Here is a 17,756-nt window from a genome sequence, read left to right on the forward strand (position 1 = left end):
CGGGTAACTAACTAGTAACTAATAGTCACTCATAAGTTAATTAAATTATGGCTGATTATAGGTACCTACTTGTAAAATTTGTTGCTTATTTGAGTTGACAAGGAGTCATTAGGTAGTTAGGTATCTCGACATCACCTAATCCTTTCGATGTATAAAATTATAAGCAGGAAATAAGTATTAAAATGGTATATCATATTTAATACTTATTTTTCTGATAAGGTTCGGTCTTGTATCAATCTACGTAGGTACCTGTTAAAGTGAATAGGTTTTTTATTCTGACAAAAATATTTACGTTATACCTATGCATTAAGTTTTTACCGATAAAATCATAGCCACTCTGATATGATTCAAGGATAGAACTACTGTTGTCTGCTGAAAGATCAATTACACGTCGTTTATAACAAATAGGGATATGTACCTACGCTTGACAATGCACTGTTTACTTCTTCGTCAGAGTTTTTATGAAGAAAATGTAGCTCGTACTCCGGAAAGACCTCATTACTCAGGTAGGTATAAAACATAGTAAGTATAAATAAAACACAACAATCGGTTCGACAGTTATTTTAATTTAAAATTTCAAAAAGCAAATACAATAATCTCCGCATGACTCGTCTCATAAAGCTTTACACGTAAAGTAGTTATCTTTAATAGTACATAATAATAAATATAACAAACGTGAGAAGTACTCGGCGCTAATAATCGGGAACCCCCTACTTGTCCTTCTCGCTCTCCGACTTCCTGCCCAGCGGGACTGCCGCCCGCACCCTGCAACACATGCACACGCATATTAATATGTCATCCCTTAACATTATACATTATACATCGGCACATGAAGAACTTGGGCACGAGCGACTCAAGTAAATACTTTGGGGAACTATCAACAGGTTTAAAAAAAATCTCATTGCAGTAATAGGTACGTTCGTTTAGTGTCTATATAAAACGTAAATGTAGAGTCATAAGTAGTTGTAAAATATTCTCAATTAATTATGATCGTTGTGAAGTGATTTAAAATAATTAATATCAATTAGGAGAACGCGTCGTGCACATTTAATTTCAATTAACAATGCATCCATTACGTAATGACGAAACTGGAATACCACTAAACTAATAACGAGGTAATTAAGCAATTTGTAAAAAGTCATTAAATTAATAAAACGCAATTGCATTGTAACACCTAACTGTTCGTATACACAGTATATTATATTAGAAACGAAAGTCACAATTATTTAAAAGTTTAAATAACAAAGTATTTTTTTTAAAACTGTAATTTGTAAAAAGTGATCAGCGCCCCTTGCGGATTTCATAAGAACCATTTCATTAAATGTCCGAAAATGTTCAACGGTCGCTACACGAAGTAACGGCGCCACATGAACAATGGCAGATATGTATTACATACAATAATGGCAGATATTATTGTGTATCGCGTGTGTGTACTCACTTAGAGGAGATCTCGTTGATCTTGGCGCGCGCCAGCTCCAGGTTGGCGTCCACCTGCGCCTTGTTCATCTCGTACGCCTTCGGCAACGTGAACAACGCTATCCACCCTGCAACACAAACATACATACATTATAGATATACACAATAGCAACACACACCCACTTGCTTTCAACAGCAACCATTATGATTGCATCACACATCGTACCATATCTAATTTTTAGCACTTAGCATAAATCTTGGTTTTAGATTTCCTACTAGATGTGTCCGAAACAACAAGGTAAGATTAATGCGTCAATAAAGTCTTGTTAGATTTTTATAACAAGAATCATTCTCAGCGCTTTGTGTCGTAACAATGTACAATGAACATCTCTGGTAGACATTTAAACAAAATTAGTAATTCAGTCTGTGGAAGCATATAAGGATCCTTCTATTATTCCACAGCCCATTGGAGACGACTGAATTTATAAAAAATATTTTAGTACTAGAAACTTTCAAGAAATGAACGAATAGATAAAACGAATATAATTTATGTTTAATATACTGTCTGTCGTGTCTGGGTGTCATGTTAACGACATAACGTCGTGTGTACCAGTTATTTGTGGAGCAATACATGTCGCATATTTATTTTAAATAGTTTGCGTTCTGGACGCCAATGTGGGATTGTATTACATTTCGTATAGAATTTAGAATAAACAGTTTATAGTCATGCTGCTACTATTAGAGGTTACATCATCGTAGAATGCACCTAAGTTGAAATGGACTAACAAATGAACAATTATCAAAGTGACACCCGTGATATGATACAAACTGTCTAGAAAAGATCTAGACGGCATTGTTTAACATCATCTTTATTAACAACACAAATAATTTGAATGTCAAATGTCATATTTAGGTGTGTCTTTATAGTGATGTCATATGGACGTATACGCAGTTATTAGCACGTATACGCACGACACAGTCAAGTGTTGCAAGATACACGTATGAACTTATGAAAACGCATCAAAAATACGACCACACTCTATTGGAAGTCTAATGAATTTTATGTTAATCAGATACTTTGCTTAGTTCCAGACACTTTTATAGTGATTAAATATCTTAAAATGATGTAATTCGGTGGACGTTATATCATGTAATGGTCATAATCACTAATATCGGTACATTTTTAGATTACATCTAGCAGATAAGTATCACACATTTATAGCTTAAATCATTCTGTGTCGACATAATTCAAAGATATTGGAATTTTCTTAATATTCCATCATGTATTGTGTTAAAGATGAATGAACGGTTTCAAAATAATTCGGATTATAATTTGGGTTAAATAATAATAATAATGAAGCTTTATCCAGACGGTTCATATTGACTATTATCGTGCGATCATTTGACAAGGTATTGAGAGCGTTAACATTGCATTGCTAAGTATCGCGGGAGATTACACTATTTTGGAAAAGTCGTTAAAAACCTAAAGCTGTCCTTTGACAAAAGGAAGTGCTAACATAGGTTATGTACTCCTTTTCAAACATTTCTTAATAGCAATATACCTACGAGACAGGTAGGAACTGTTGATGTAAGTTTATACATGTATAATGTATATACATCGATATTTGTAAAAGAATATGTGTTAATTGTCAAGTAGTTAGGGTACACGTGATTCGCAGAATTGATCAATAACTAGACATATAGAGTCACATGACTAATTCTGCATCAATAACGTGTTTTATTAAAACATGCATCTACTCAGTTGTTCTAGAATTCTATATGATTGCTTACTATTTAGCAATTACTTACGTAAAATATTTTCTAAGGCTTCCTTAGTCTAGTCTTTGTATAGATATAAGTAGGTAGGTTGTTATAAATAGGTAGGTAGTAATGTGTTTGTTTTAGTGGACGATGCTCACCGAGTATGATGAGCGTGATGCCGTTGAAGCAGGCGCCCACGTACGTGAGGCACCACAGCAGCACGCCGAACTTCAGCGAGTCCACCAGGTCCTCCACCAGGAATAACCTGCAACACACCACCACGCAACACGTCAAACACACTGTTACTATCATATCGGTATTAACTTCTGAGTGAATATAAAGGCAGAAAAACTTGTAATAACCCAAAAAGAATATCTTTGGTAGCAAAGGAAAAACAGACAAATAAATAACATCTCAGAATAGAGATTTTTTTCTTCTTATTGTATTGATCATAAATTTATTTCAGAGCAAAAAATGATCTTAGTATTAATCCTTACTTCCTATTAGAAAGTAATAAGGTAAGACTCTGCAAGATTCCCCCGGAAAGACTTCACTATTGATAATGTCTACTGCGTATACGTATACGCAAGTGCTCGTATGTTTATGTATATGTACCTGCGCAGTTCAGCGAGCGCGGCGTTGAGGTGCGCGGTGGCGGCGGCGGCCAGCGACTGCGCGCGCTCCGCCGACACGCTCACGTCCTTCTCCAACAACCATCTGGAATACGACAACACACTACTTAATACAACGTCACATACAACCTTTGTTATGATAGGTAAAAGGATCAATAACAGTAGAGTTGAATCTAGACTTGACAGTATAGACGTCTCTTGGATTCAGAAACCGAAGAGCATTGCAAGCAAATGTCTAACTAATAGATACTGTGCGACTCAGGCCCAATCTCCAAATTAGCAACAAATGTAGAGAAATTCAGTTTTCCTATCATTAGAAAACTTTTTTTGAAGGAAAAGTAAAATCCTGAATCAGTAAAAATGTAGAATAAGTGTTTCTATAACTGCTGTAAGTAATTGATATTGAACCGTATTCTATTCATCATAATAGCCTAACTGTATTTAACTAAGTTGTAAACATTTCGCAATAATATTATTTGCATGCAATACGAAACAACTAAATATCTCAATACATTTCAATTTGTAATACAAGAAGTATGTAGAAGTAGGTAGTATAGTGTATCAAGTAATTGGTGCAGACTTCAGCAGTATTTGAGCGAACGGTGAAAAATCAATAGTTGAACGAACTGGGTCAGCCGGCTCTCGGGTTACACGTCACATACCTACTACTAGCTACATATTATTATATGCTGCTTCATACTTCTGCAAACGCGTTTATTCACATTTTTAAAATCATCTTTAGTCATAAACTACGAACTATTATAATTTGAAAATGTTCATCATTTTTGCACATTAAAACTTCTAGTACATTAGCAAATTTAAACTCTCGCATAATATTATAATCAATCTAGTTGCATCGACCGTGGTGATGAGCTGACATAGTTCATATTTGTCATGGTTAATAGATTACAAATACATAGACTACTATTTAAGAAGTGTACCGCGAACATAAGCTAGTTACATTTTAAAATCAATAAATGATGTTGTTCTAAGCAACGTGTCAATATTTTTTGTACGTCAAGTCCCGTTTAACAGATCAGCAACTTTCTATAGTGATGTCAGCATCTGTACGATAACTTATCAACCTACTTACATACTCATTATAATAATTATTGATCGTGAATCTCATTTAACAAGAATAAAGTCACTATTACTTTGTGTTCATGTTTGATGACTAGGTTCATATAATGAGGAAATTGCAGATATGAACAATTAGTGCACATGACGAAATGTACATATTGCTAATCTTTTCAAAGAAGTAAAATGTATGACTGGCAAAAAACCTAGTGTGCTAATTTATAACATGATTGCGTAAATAACGCTTACTTAACTCTTTATTACAGTTTCAGGTATTTGAGACGATATAAATGAGATTAATAGAGCAGACCTCGATCGAAAAGCTTCCTGGAAAAAGCTTTACACGCAAGCAAACCGAAGTATTATACTTTTACTTTCACCTGTTACTGTCCCACTGCTGGGCAATTGTCTACTCCCAAATGAGGTAGGGATTTTATACTTTATTAGTTGTAAAAAAATATTTTTACTTATATTTATAATTACGGGTAATTGTTGTCTCAAGTGCGCCGAAAAATTTCCAAAGCCTATTGTTAAAACAAAACACATGTAAAATTTCAAGCAACATACATAAGGTTTTCAACAATGAATCTATTAAGAGATGTATTGTAATTACGTAAGATTTGAACAACTGTGTAAACACATACACGTGAACTGTTATATACTATGTATATTGTACATGGTCGGGTCTACGCTCTCCAACACGTGGTTATCTTAGCATCTATGAACCTGCTCTATCAGCTTTTATCACAGAGTAAGGAACGCCGCAGTTTCTTTGACAATTCCGAGATTAAGATTAGGGTTGGTCTCGGGAATAATGTTACTTTTTATTGGAGAAAGAATTTCCCAATTGGAGTACTAACTTCCTAAGATCAGGGCGATGGAATGAAAAACTATCAATCAAATTCTGCGGATTTCGGAAAATATAAGTATCTATAAACCCCTACCCTTGTTGAAGACTCTTTCCTACACTAAGAAACTTTAAAAGAGTATAAGTATTATCATTTTAAAGTAAGTAAAGATAATAAGTAAGGTTAATTTTAGTTAATTTCAAGATATTTAGTAAGAATGTGTCGAGTTGTTGTGAAGAGCATTCAAAGTGATCGGAGCCGAAACGAACTTGAGCCGTGACCAGAAATATATGAATATTATTACTTGGAACAAACACGTGAACTCACACACTAATCACACAACTACTACTAAATTCATACTAATAGGTTTTCTGTGTCTTTTTACATCCAAATAATTAATCAAAAATTGATGTAAGTAACTTGTATCGCAATAATTACCACTATTCCAAAGGTAAATGTTAAAGTATGGAAAATAAACTTTAAAGTTATTTCAAATGTACTCTATCAAGAAAATTACTTCAAGAAAGAAATATTTTTGGCGCAGCATAACGTTGCAATCCAGACCATTCCATTTCCGACCGTCCCGGGGCTTGTAGCCTGAACAGTAATGACCGGGATGTTTCATGAAACATGCCCGTAACACATCTGTTAGTAATCCCTGGAGAAATACACAGAAATACACAGTAGTACACAGGAACACGCAGGTAATGTTGTATAAAGTCCACGATACGTAACGATGTGGCCATAAAACTTGTGAATGTGATCATATTTTATGTTTACCGTAATAGGGGATCGTAAAACGAGTCGTGAGTACTGTTTTATAATATTTTTTCTTGTAGGTTTAGGCATAGGTGGTTTTTTATGGATTAAGCATAATTTTAGTCAAGTAGGCCTTAATCCGCTAGACTAGCTAGCTGCGGGTTGGGAATAACGTTAGAATATTTGTAGGGCTTCCATCATGTGCTCACAGCTGCGTTTCTACCTGAGCAATGTAAGGTAACTTCAGGTTGCGTGATGAAATATTAACAGTTTAGCTTCTTTTAGTTCAGCCGGGTTTTTGTCGTCAGTCTGTTGTTGGCCAGTTGGCTAGGTATGAATGAAAAAACTTAAGCAGTTTGTTAGAACTCTTTATTCCAAATTTATCGAGCATCTTTGATAGACAAACAACCGATTCAATTAAACGACAACAAGGGAACTACTAACGGATATGAAAGCTTAAGGAAAGCCGTGTGATAAGCCTATAGACCACCGCGACAGTTGGCAGCAGGCCACGTCCACTGTCGGCGTGTTGAATGTGTTAATTCACATCACCACTAACACATACTTCAATGAACGATATTTCAGTAAACGACTCACATTAGAATATTCGCTATAGTTTTAGAATACGAGCTGTGTGTGACTCATTCTTTTCTAGATTTTCTTTGTCATGTTGCATTTGAATAGTTTAAACTATCTCTAACGCCCGTTTCCAATAACCTATCGTGGATAAGGTTGCTACTGTTACTTGCCTAATCCTTGTTATTTCAAATAGCAGGTGATGCTTGGTAATTTAACCGCCTAACTCTTACTAAAGATAAGTGATAAACTATCGTTTAGTTCTATCTCTCTCTAAGTCAATCTTAAAAACTTTTTGTTTGAAGATAGAAGCGCTTGGATATTGAAATGCGCATGTATTTACTATGTGTGTTGTCTACAAAATATGGCATACCGTAAAAATTCACAAATGAGTATACACGCCTACACAGTTCATTGAACCTTAAGTTTAGCAAAATCAAGTTATAGAGTGAACACGAGAGTTAGAGACTGGACTTTTTTATAACTTTTCTAAACATTGATTTAATTAATGATAGTAATAAACTAGTTTTAAACCTTTTATCACTTTTGAGATGATTTATTGCAACTCTATAGCTTGTTTCTCAATCTATACTAATATTATAAAGCTGAAGAGTTTGATTGTTGGTTTGTTTGTTTGTTTGTTTGTTTGAACGCGCTAATCTCAGGAACTACTGGTCCGATTTGAAAAATTCTTTCAGTGTTAGATAGCCCATTCATCGAGGAAGGCTATAGGCTATATAACATCACGCTACGGTCATTAGGAGCGGAGTAGCAACGAAAAATGTTACAAAAACGGGGAAAGTTTTGACCCATTCTCTTAGGTGACGCAAGCGAAGTTGCGCGGGTCAGCTAGTTAATTATATCGTAACTGTATCAAAAACAGTTTCTTTATAAATCTAATTTATCAAAACCACTATGTAATTTTAAAAGTTTCCAAGTCAAAGACGTGTGATGTCATAAATATGTATAGACATGATATTATCGCAAACACATGTGGCAACTGAAATACACTGAATTATAATAATAACAATCTATATTGTATTTTAAATGGCAAATATCTTTCTGCGCAGGTAAGTCTTGTGTTAAGTAGATCGAGATATTTCGATTTAAACGTTCTTTTGTATGGATCTAGTTTCCAAACAGACAGTTTTTTTTTGTTTGGTTTTCTTTGTGTGTTTCTTTATGTTTACTTTTCAAAATCTAACAATCTGACGGTAAATTCATTAACTTTGGTATTGATAAAGTATACCTATTGTAATAAAATTTTGATAATATAAGTGATAAAATTGGCCAAGCATGAAGATCTTTGACTTGGTACAAATTACAACATCCAGAACAGACTTTTCAATCTCTAGAAGTAAGTAATTTAACATGAATCTCTTCCAAACTCTTCGGTTACAAATACTTTTAAATTTACACATTTGCCTTAACTAGCATGTTAATAGAATATTGTAGAGTGGTTTTTATTCACTGCTGACGTTTTAAGTTAAAGGTCTGCCTACAATGGACTATACATCTTGGGTACTTCTAACATCAAGAAAACAATATAGATAACTCCACATTACCTCTACGTGGGAACGAACTCACTAACTAGTCACATTGTGTTGCGATCACCATTTCTCTACACACATACCATTCAACTTAATGACCTACTTAGGATCGGTTACTTTCGGAGGTGCTAGCGTCGCACTTTATAATCGTAATAGGCCTTTTTTACCATCGAAGAAGGTGTACCATCGTGTAACTTTATGCTGTCGCACTAAAAATACAATAGTGCTGTAATTCAAAATACAACTTTTATCTGGATTGACTATTAACTATTATAGCTAGGTAGGTAAAAGTGAATGGTGCTTACTTGAAGGGGTGTCCGTCATTGGTCTTCTGTACCGCCTGGAGCACATTCTTGTAGATGCGGAAGGCGACGGCGGCGGAGAGCGCCAGCAGCGAGGCGTAGGCGGCCACGGACACGACGGAGCAGCACGCCAGCGCCACCAGCAGCGCCAGCCCCGCGCCCAGCGCCGCGCCGCTGTGCGCCGCCGACCGCCAGTAGATCAGGGACTCCACTACACACACGTAACATAACATACGTTAGTTTAATCAAGCATTGGGCTCCTCAAATGTGTCTCAGGCTTGCCAGATGGAAATTTGATGTGACTGAGATTTGTTAATCAAGGAAATGTAGAGTCATTTTGAAATGAGTTTTTGAACATCAAGAAGATCTTCAAAAGATGTAGACCCTCTCGCTGTTGTGTTTTGATGACATAAAGTTTTAATAAAATCATATATTTGACAATCTGGCAAGCTATAACACAGGTAAACTTAAAACAATCTCCTGCTACAAGCATAAGGAAACATTCACAAAAATGTTGAACGCATCGATATTGAGATGTAAACAAGTTCCCAGAGAAAGTACTCAATGAAACCTGTTTCCGTGCCGATCATCCACAAGGGAGCTACTGCGTCATCACAATCAGTACAATCACCGCACGAATAACGCCAGTCTGCCAGTTCTACCTTGTATCGTGACAGAGGTCTAGATGAGAACGTTTCGCCTTTCGTTTTACCTAACCGTTATCAATAGATGAACTCACAGATAGTTTCAAATGAACCGTATATAATATGATGGAGCGGAGTGAATCGAATGGCGCTACACTTTACCGTTAGTGTTCCGTCGCATTGCGTCCACTTATCACCGACACGAACGTTTTACATCTCACGATATTAGCCAGTTAATAACACAATAACTCGTACCGTGCCTAACATATGTTATAGCGGCGTGCGCACGACACCGGCAATATACTCGTAGATAAGATTACACTAAGAATTCTAACAAAACATGAGAGAGAAGGAGCGCGCCGCACGCTCAGGAGCACTCGGTCGTACACAGGACGTCGTCCCGGGCTGCACGCACGGTGCGACCGAGGCTTCCGTTCCACGTATCGATATTGAACTCACGGTACCAGATGTGCTCGTTTTTTGACTTAAAACACTTCTGTAGAGCGATGCGGGTGGTAGAGAAGGTTCAGACGACGGGTCCCGAGAGGCGGTGGAGTGCAGGAGGGTGGCAATACCTGGTCCTCGGGGCGGCAGGTCGTCGTATTGCGCGGCGTGTCGCGGCGAGTGCTTGGGGCGCGCCATGGCAGCGGAGTGAGCGCGGCGCAGGCGGCGCGGGCGCGCCACGCGGCGGCACGTCAGCGCCGCAGCGCCGCGGTCAGCGCGCCGCTCTGCCACGCAACTACCTACCGACCTGTCACTTTATCGACGCGACACTCTTACCCTCTTACGTTACCGAACATTACTACTATCCGTCTGTTTGTCACGATCGACATCAACGCGTATCTACTGATTTTGATGCGAACCGAGTAATTGCTATCAAATAGTACTTACGAGTAAGTTTCAGTCAAGAAAAATGCTAAAATGATGTTATGAAAAAATCATTTCACATTATTGAATATCTTGCATATTGAATTATTTTATCTGGATACTAATAAGTATTTTTGAGAAAGTCAAATTTATACGATATGTTATGTTACTTGAGAACAAAGGGTTTATTAACCAATTCCCAAAACGAACAAAACAGCTCTTTGACAAGCAGACTCGCAGCACAAAGCTAGTAATTCATAAACGCAACATACTTGCGTGGAGTAGTATCGCTGAAACATTGAACTTGATGGCTGCGATAACTCACAACACTCACAACCGCTCCCGTATGTAAATAACTGAACATTTCGACTGCAGCGGGGGCACTGAGGGCACCGAGATACATTGAAACAACGAGATATAATGTATGTATGTGTATGATCAAACAGATGCCTGTTCCAAACTGATGGATGGGTTCAAATCGAACGTTGTACTGACTCATGATGCTATATTTGGGATAGGCATGGATTGAATACATTTATTAAATTGTCCGAATGATATCATCGATACTTATGATAATTAAGAAACTAAGCACAAATCAATAGAAAGGTAGAGACGAGGTATCAAAAATTGAAGATCTAAATGTATTTTCTTTGGAATAATGTCCAATACACCATATCTGTGCTTATTTGAAAGTTAAAAAAAGGAGAAGAACGAAAAGACACTAATCTTCCTCCAAAGGTAAACTGACAGAAGTAAAGTCCACAGCTTAACACATTCGCATCACCCAAGATTACTAGAAATTTTTTGTAAAGGTTTTATGGAAAAATAGCGATATGTGGAGTCACAAAATGTGTAGTAACATAATATTACTGCATAAACAAAAAATCCTAATATCAGGTAATAATATCAGCGCCATAGGTGAGCAATGACGTAACTGTGAGCGGGACAGACGCATGAGCCCCATGTCTCATGGCAGTGAGCAGTGACATCAGCTCTAGTGCGGCACCCACTCGCGCATACTTATATGGACACCCTCGTTCTGTACCGAGAACACGTCCCGTGCACGCTCACATCACATACTGATTAGTATTACTAGTCGGTTGTAAGAATTTGAAATAATGTATTTTTGCTTAAAAAAGTCAATCAAGAAGAAGACGTGATCACGGAAATCAATCACGGTACAATATTTTAAAGTAGGAGTTATATCTTTTATCGACAAAAAGCTATGAGCGCCCCTCATAGCTTTTTGTCGATAGAAGATCTGTGAGAAGCTTGATGTAGGCAGTTCATAGATTGTCGGCTGCTTACTAGTATTTGAAATTAGAGCTTCCGTGCTTGGGAGGGCACGTAAAAAATTGGGCCCCGGCTGTATACGGCATGCCATGTCAAAGGCCTTCGGGTAGCTTGTACTAATTTGACACTAAGTTGAGCTCAAACCAGGCCATAAAATAAAAGTAGGAATTATGTTGGAGTGTACCAATTACTTCTGCAGTGAGACGGTTATGGCTGGTTAGAAGTCTTAATCCAATTTATTTAAGAACAGACGTTATAATTTATAACAATCTCGACGTTGCCAGTTTCAGAGTTAAATCAAATAATATATTTGATCGTTACTGTACCAAATAATTTATCGCCAATACGGAATGTAAAGCCAGTGAGGACTGGCGAGAAACTCTAAGATAATGCCAAGAGATGGTAAAACCGAACACTATAGAAACGTAGTAATAAGATAATACCAGTTATCAATATAAGTTTCATCATAACAATCATTCTGTACCTATAAAAACGGAACATTCGGCCAAATAGGGCAAGACTAGACACTGGCTCTTTAGGAGTATAGGAGACTCATATGGAACTTTAGGAGATTCCAATGTAAGGAAAAGAAAAAAATCAAGGTTATGGAATTCAAGAACATAATGAGTAAGTACATGCTAGTGCAACATCATTATAAACGACGCGATAGACTTGTACTATTAAAACTACATAGACGACAATACTAACAAGAAGTGCATTAACAATATGACAAGTAGTGAGTGAGACCACAAACATTAAGTAAGTGGTACTACTTATACTTGCTATGAAACCAGTTCCTACTTAACTACTTACTACTTATGTAAACGTACAATGAAACTGAAAGTTTAAGGCTCTCGTTGAGCGGTGTCACGAAATAAAGTGACAACATTGCACTTGGGCAAGTGTTGCCGCGAGGCTGAAATTACCGATTTGGAAGTTACGTTACGAATTGCTTAGTAGAAATAGGGTATTTATTTAATGTGTTATTATTATGTTAATAATTAAGTTATTTTTGCTACGTATTTAAAGAATGACGAAGGTTCTATCAATCTGTTTCGAAAGCAATTTTCGTTTATATGTACTGAAGTGTTCGAACTAATGACATACTTTTCGACACGCAAAATAAATGTAAACGTATCAATCCGAATCTGCGCAAACTTTCTAAAATAAACAAGTGTGCTGGTATAAATAGATGCAATTTATAATGAAGCTGAAAGTGGATTGTAAAGTGTTCATAGGCTTTCGATTGATGGCGCGGCCGTGCGCCAGTGATGCGCGACACGCACGGCGCATGCGCGGGCCTCGCCTGCGCGCCCGCATATCTTTATAACAAAAATACTTCCGTCATACACCGTAGCAGACTGTTTATCTTAAGATATTGATCTTATCAATTAGTACTATTATTTGCTTATACTTTTTCCATTGCATACCGATTTCGTTTGATAACATGATGATGAAATGTTTTAGCGAAATTTGTGGTAAGTAATAAAGAATTTTGCCAGTCATTCTCATGATCACATTAAGTACTAAAATAGTCCACTATTTTCCCGAATTAGCGACCAATGTAACTTGTCACTAGATTGATAAATAAATGGATTTATCGAGTAGTAGAGTTTGTACAAGTGACGCGAAGATATGCATTGCTAAGAGCATTCTCTTAGGCGTTTGGCAAGAGGCGCGCGTACTGCGAGCGCGGCGCTGCTCGGTCAATGGCACTCGCACAGTAATTACCTTATCAATACGAGAGCGAATGTTACTAGGACGATAACGAGGCGCTCGTCTAATAAGTAAGCAATAAGCGCCCGACCTCTGTCACGATCACATGTGTTTGTATTATAATTAACAATACTGATAAGATAGCAGGCACTTTCGTCTTTGAATTTATTGTATTCTGTCGAATTTGAATGCTTTAAATATGACTTTATATTTAAATTTGTAGTTTTAAACAAGCCACATAGTTATGGTTCAGAAGAAAGACAGATAATGAGCCGATTTAGTGACATAATTTCACTACACACAAGATACATTGAGAGTCGAGAGATATAGGACACAAAACTCTTTTATTCAACATCTGAACGTAAGGCATTCGTCTTAATGACAAGAAAAACTGGGAACTAAAATGTTCTTTTGTTGTAAAGGGTTTCAGGTCAAGCTACAAAGAGAGCTAGAGTTTAAAAATCATTAACGTGCCTTACGCACACCTAACGCCATCTATGACGCGAACAGGTAAACTGAGGTGGGAGACGACGATACTTTTTATTCCTTCTACGGAACCAATTACTATAAGTATTATTGATTGTTATTGATTCATATTGGGTAACAATGACCCTTTTTATAATTGACCCTTATTAATAGGGTCATTGCGATCAGTATGTATAAAACTTCGTTCAGTCGAAGTTTCCGAGTCTTCTTTTATACTCTTTTCCATTATTTCTTTTGTGTGGTTAGCGGTCGACCTTAATTGATTAAGCGATCTGAAAGCCTATTGTCTAGGCCTGACAACTGGTAGACTAGGACAGTTTATAACCAGCCAGTCTCTTTCAACTGCGAAGTTCAAACGCCTATAGAGGGCGTTCATTTAATAGAAAAATGATTTCATTTCCTATGGGACGACGGGAGATAGATAGCTACATATCTAAGATAGCTATAGCATGGAGGGTGAAAGCTTCTTCGTATTTACGGAGTAATGTAATTGGTGGGGAGGATTGGGGTCACCGTGTTATCTCGCTGCAGGGAACGATGCCCTACTGAACTTTGTTTATGACTAGGGGACGTGCGGTCACATTTTATAAAACGTCTTATACGACATGCCCCATTTTGGTATCTACTCTCTTAGTAAGAGGAGTGCTTTTTGTATAGAAGCTGAATTGTAGTAGGCTGCTGGTTTCTGTGTTACTAATGTTAAATATTATAGGTTTAGTGGTAGCACAAGTGAGCGACTATCGATATGATTTGATTGTGATAAGTGAAAACGAAAATTGATTACAATTTTTTTTACTACCAAATTTGAATGTTAGGGAAAGTTCCGCTTAGATACAAAAAGATTATCTATTGTTTTTTTAAAGCTCTACGTTATCAATTAGCCAAACCGAATAAAACTGGATGTTAATTCCTCAGTCTTGTTGCTATCAGCTATAATAAAGAGATTACTGAATTTATAAATAACTAAACATTATCAGGGCTTAGGATACAAAATATAGTCTAGTAACTAATCATAAGCTTAGAAAAATATCGCAATATTGTGAATGTCGAACTGTTTCGTCGGCATGGAAAATTTCGTGGGGTATAAACTATTCCACTAACATGTTATTCTAGGTAACAAGTTGGTCTATCAAATATCAAAATCAGATTACTAGTTTTCTAAAGCACAAACATGTTCACATTCTTATCTATTGATGCAAACTTTGACATTTATAATATAAGTAGTATTCAAGACAAACACAGATCATATCGGCGATGTCTTGCAAAAAGATCAGGTGCGTAGTACTCGTAACCGGCGTTTTGTATGACAAGATGTATGGATGTGAATAAAGCAAGGGAAGTTTGTAAAGATCGTAACAAGTGGCGTTTTTTTGTCTCTGCCTACCCTTTTGAGAAGTAGAAAGAATATCAAGGATTTAGTTCCCCTGTTTGGAAGTTTTATCTAAACTGTTTCGCGTCGAGAGTGTTCTGATCAAGTAAACAGTGGTGAGTCACGCAAGGTACGTCTTGTGTACAATATAATAGTGTACTCTATCAATTATGTCATCTTGACTACATAAAAACGGTCGAATGAATGTCATGCCGGTGCATTTAGTGCTATGACGGTACCTCCGCTTGACTATAAAAATGTCTAAGATAAATATTGAAGGTTACACAAACTAGACGTTGACTCTACATGCTGTTAATTTTGTAGAGAATGTCAATTTAGCTCATTACCTTATCAGTACCTGCTCATTCTCTATGATTGGAAAACCCACATGACGTCACAGTATGGAACATTTTACAGCAAGGTAGTCTCTAAAGTAGGTACTCACTTGAGTTATACTCTAACTAAGGCACTATTTGTTAGAAGCAGCTAAATATTTGCGTCTGCTTTAGTAAAATTTACTGACTTATGGTCTAAACTCTAAATAGTATTTCTTCTTTCTTACTCACAATACTTCTATCAAGACGATTAGAGAACGATTAACGAGATACTTGTCCCCAAAATAAGTTAGATTGAGATGCCGATCACACTCCGAACAGCAAATGCAACTGGCTTGGAAATAAATAGTTTAGAACACAAGCCGCAGTTTAAAGTAGCTATCTTTAGAGCTGGAGACGATTCTATTTTCTTTTGTCACTGTCGATACGTAGGCGTTATTGGCGACAGAGAGATATCACTAGCTACTTACATATTAGTTAGCATACATTCCTTGTTCATAATGTTCATGAATGAGGTCTACTTTATGTTCCAGGACCACACATTCTTTGCTGGATTAACGAAAAATTTATAAACTTGTGCTTGTAAAAGGTTCATTTAAAATGCTCAGACTATGTAATTTTTTTCCTAAATAATGATGAAATTGCAATGATTACAGACTGAATCATTTTATTAGGCACTCATTTGATATCAACGAAAATACGAGACTATGACGTCACTATACCGTCTTTCCATACTAAAATGTGTTTTGGACATTTCATAAAGAGTAGCTGATACGTCTGGTATTCAACTACCTTATTTGCATATTACATGTTGTTAATCGATTCCGTGCATGACGCACCTGCGCCGTTTCTAACCCGATCAGACGGAACTGTACTTCCCTCTCGTGAATGAACATACAGGTTCTACTAGTCACATTTCTATGGAGGTTTCTACTCCATTCTACACGTAAGGTCCGTCTATATTGGTTTGTGCAGTAATCTCGAGAACAATGCCTGGCTCATTCGACCGAAACGCAGGGAAATTAAATAGGTATACATACCTATATAGGCTAACAAGATTCGAGAAACGGGTGTCTATTGTTGCAGTATTTGAAATGGTTGACAATTTGTTCAATTTTCCTACACTGGTAGCCCAGAAATGTTTTCGAAATGACATACATCTCGTGTACAGCCAGTGTAATGTGTGTCGAGTTTGAATCTGCCCCAATAAAAGCGCTTTGATGTTGAATGACGGGAACATCACAACAAATCACAAAGTACCGAGCAGAGAGACAATAGCAGGCGGCACTCGGCGGCAGGCGGCGTCACACAGCGGTAAAAATAACGCAGTGCCACCGCGCCTTCCGCATCACACACTCATATTCTACATCTACCAAACATTCCTCACACGCTCACTATATTCACTAATCTCAAAAACGTTTGACAGAACGGAATGTTACTCCATAGAATCTTATATAAATGGAAGAGCGAGGAAGCCCATAAAATCTCGAGCATTGTTTAAGTGGATCTTTAAAATATATGACCACAATAGTTCTGAACAAATGGAAACACTTAATAACTGAGATAAGGTGAAATAACGACGCTTTGTCTCGCCGATAACGATGTCTAAACACATCGATAACACCTCATTGCGAAACCGATATACATCTAGATACGATATCGTCTGAAGCAAACTGACGGTGATACAACAAAAACTGATACAAATGTAACACAGGATTGCGTGTTGTACAATACTTACAAAAACTTCTACTGATTATGTGAAACGTTCTATAAAAACTCTATCAATCTGTTTAAGTTTCATCATTTAACTTGAAAGTTTGTCGTTGAAAACGATTTACGTGTTTAAGTCGATTGGCAATCTCGACAGGTTGCGTAGAAGAACGATCGATGGCGACAATCAATGTTTAAATAGCATCAGATGGACGGAGTACCTGCGACGTTTAGTCACAGGTGAAGTATGAGCATTACGAAACTAATAAGATTACGCTGAGACGTGTGACACGGCGCGTATCTATGTGTGACAGGTGTGAGCTAGTATCTGGCCGGCGGCGCGCTTATCTGTCGACAATCAGCGGCCAGGCGGGACTGTGCCACGGGAAACCGTTCATAACAATCTATAACACTC

The 17,756-nt window shown here is 37.1% G+C and overlaps 1 protein-coding gene across 8 annotated transcripts in view; it reads right to left on the bottom strand.

The window, feature by feature from the left end:
* Window positions 1-546: 546 nt before the first annotated feature.
* The window catches only part of Rtnl1 (reticulon), a 30,809-nt gene continuing 13,599 nt past the window's right edge, over window positions 547-17,756 (bottom strand). For 6 of the 8 annotated variants that reach the window (XM_076118177.1, XM_076118178.1, XM_076118182.1 and 3 more), the window contains 5 exons: window positions 8,925-9,132; window positions 3,793-3,894; window positions 3,336-3,442; window positions 1,439-1,544; window positions 547-765 (listed from right to left, as the gene is read on the bottom strand). In XM_076118177.1, coding sequence (XP_075974292.1) covers window positions 711-765; window positions 1,439-1,544; window positions 3,336-3,442; window positions 3,793-3,894; window positions 8,925-9,132 — 578 coding nt within the window. In that variant the 3' untranslated portion in view covers window positions 547-710. Of the gene's footprint in view, window positions 766-1,438; window positions 1,545-3,335; window positions 3,443-3,792; window positions 3,895-8,924; window positions 9,133-9,727; window positions 9,762-10,140; window positions 10,300-17,756 lie in introns of those variants that run through there. The other 2 variants (XM_076118181.1, XM_076118185.1) reach the window with 2 other exon arrangements.

The sequence above is a fragment of the Anticarsia gemmatalis genome, chromosome 9 (genome assembly GCF_050436995.1).
Source record: "Anticarsia gemmatalis isolate Benzon Research Colony breed Stoneville strain chromosome 9, ilAntGemm2 primary, whole genome shotgun sequence".
Classification (NCBI taxonomy): Eukaryota; Metazoa; Arthropoda; class Insecta; order Lepidoptera; family Erebidae; genus Anticarsia; species Anticarsia gemmatalis.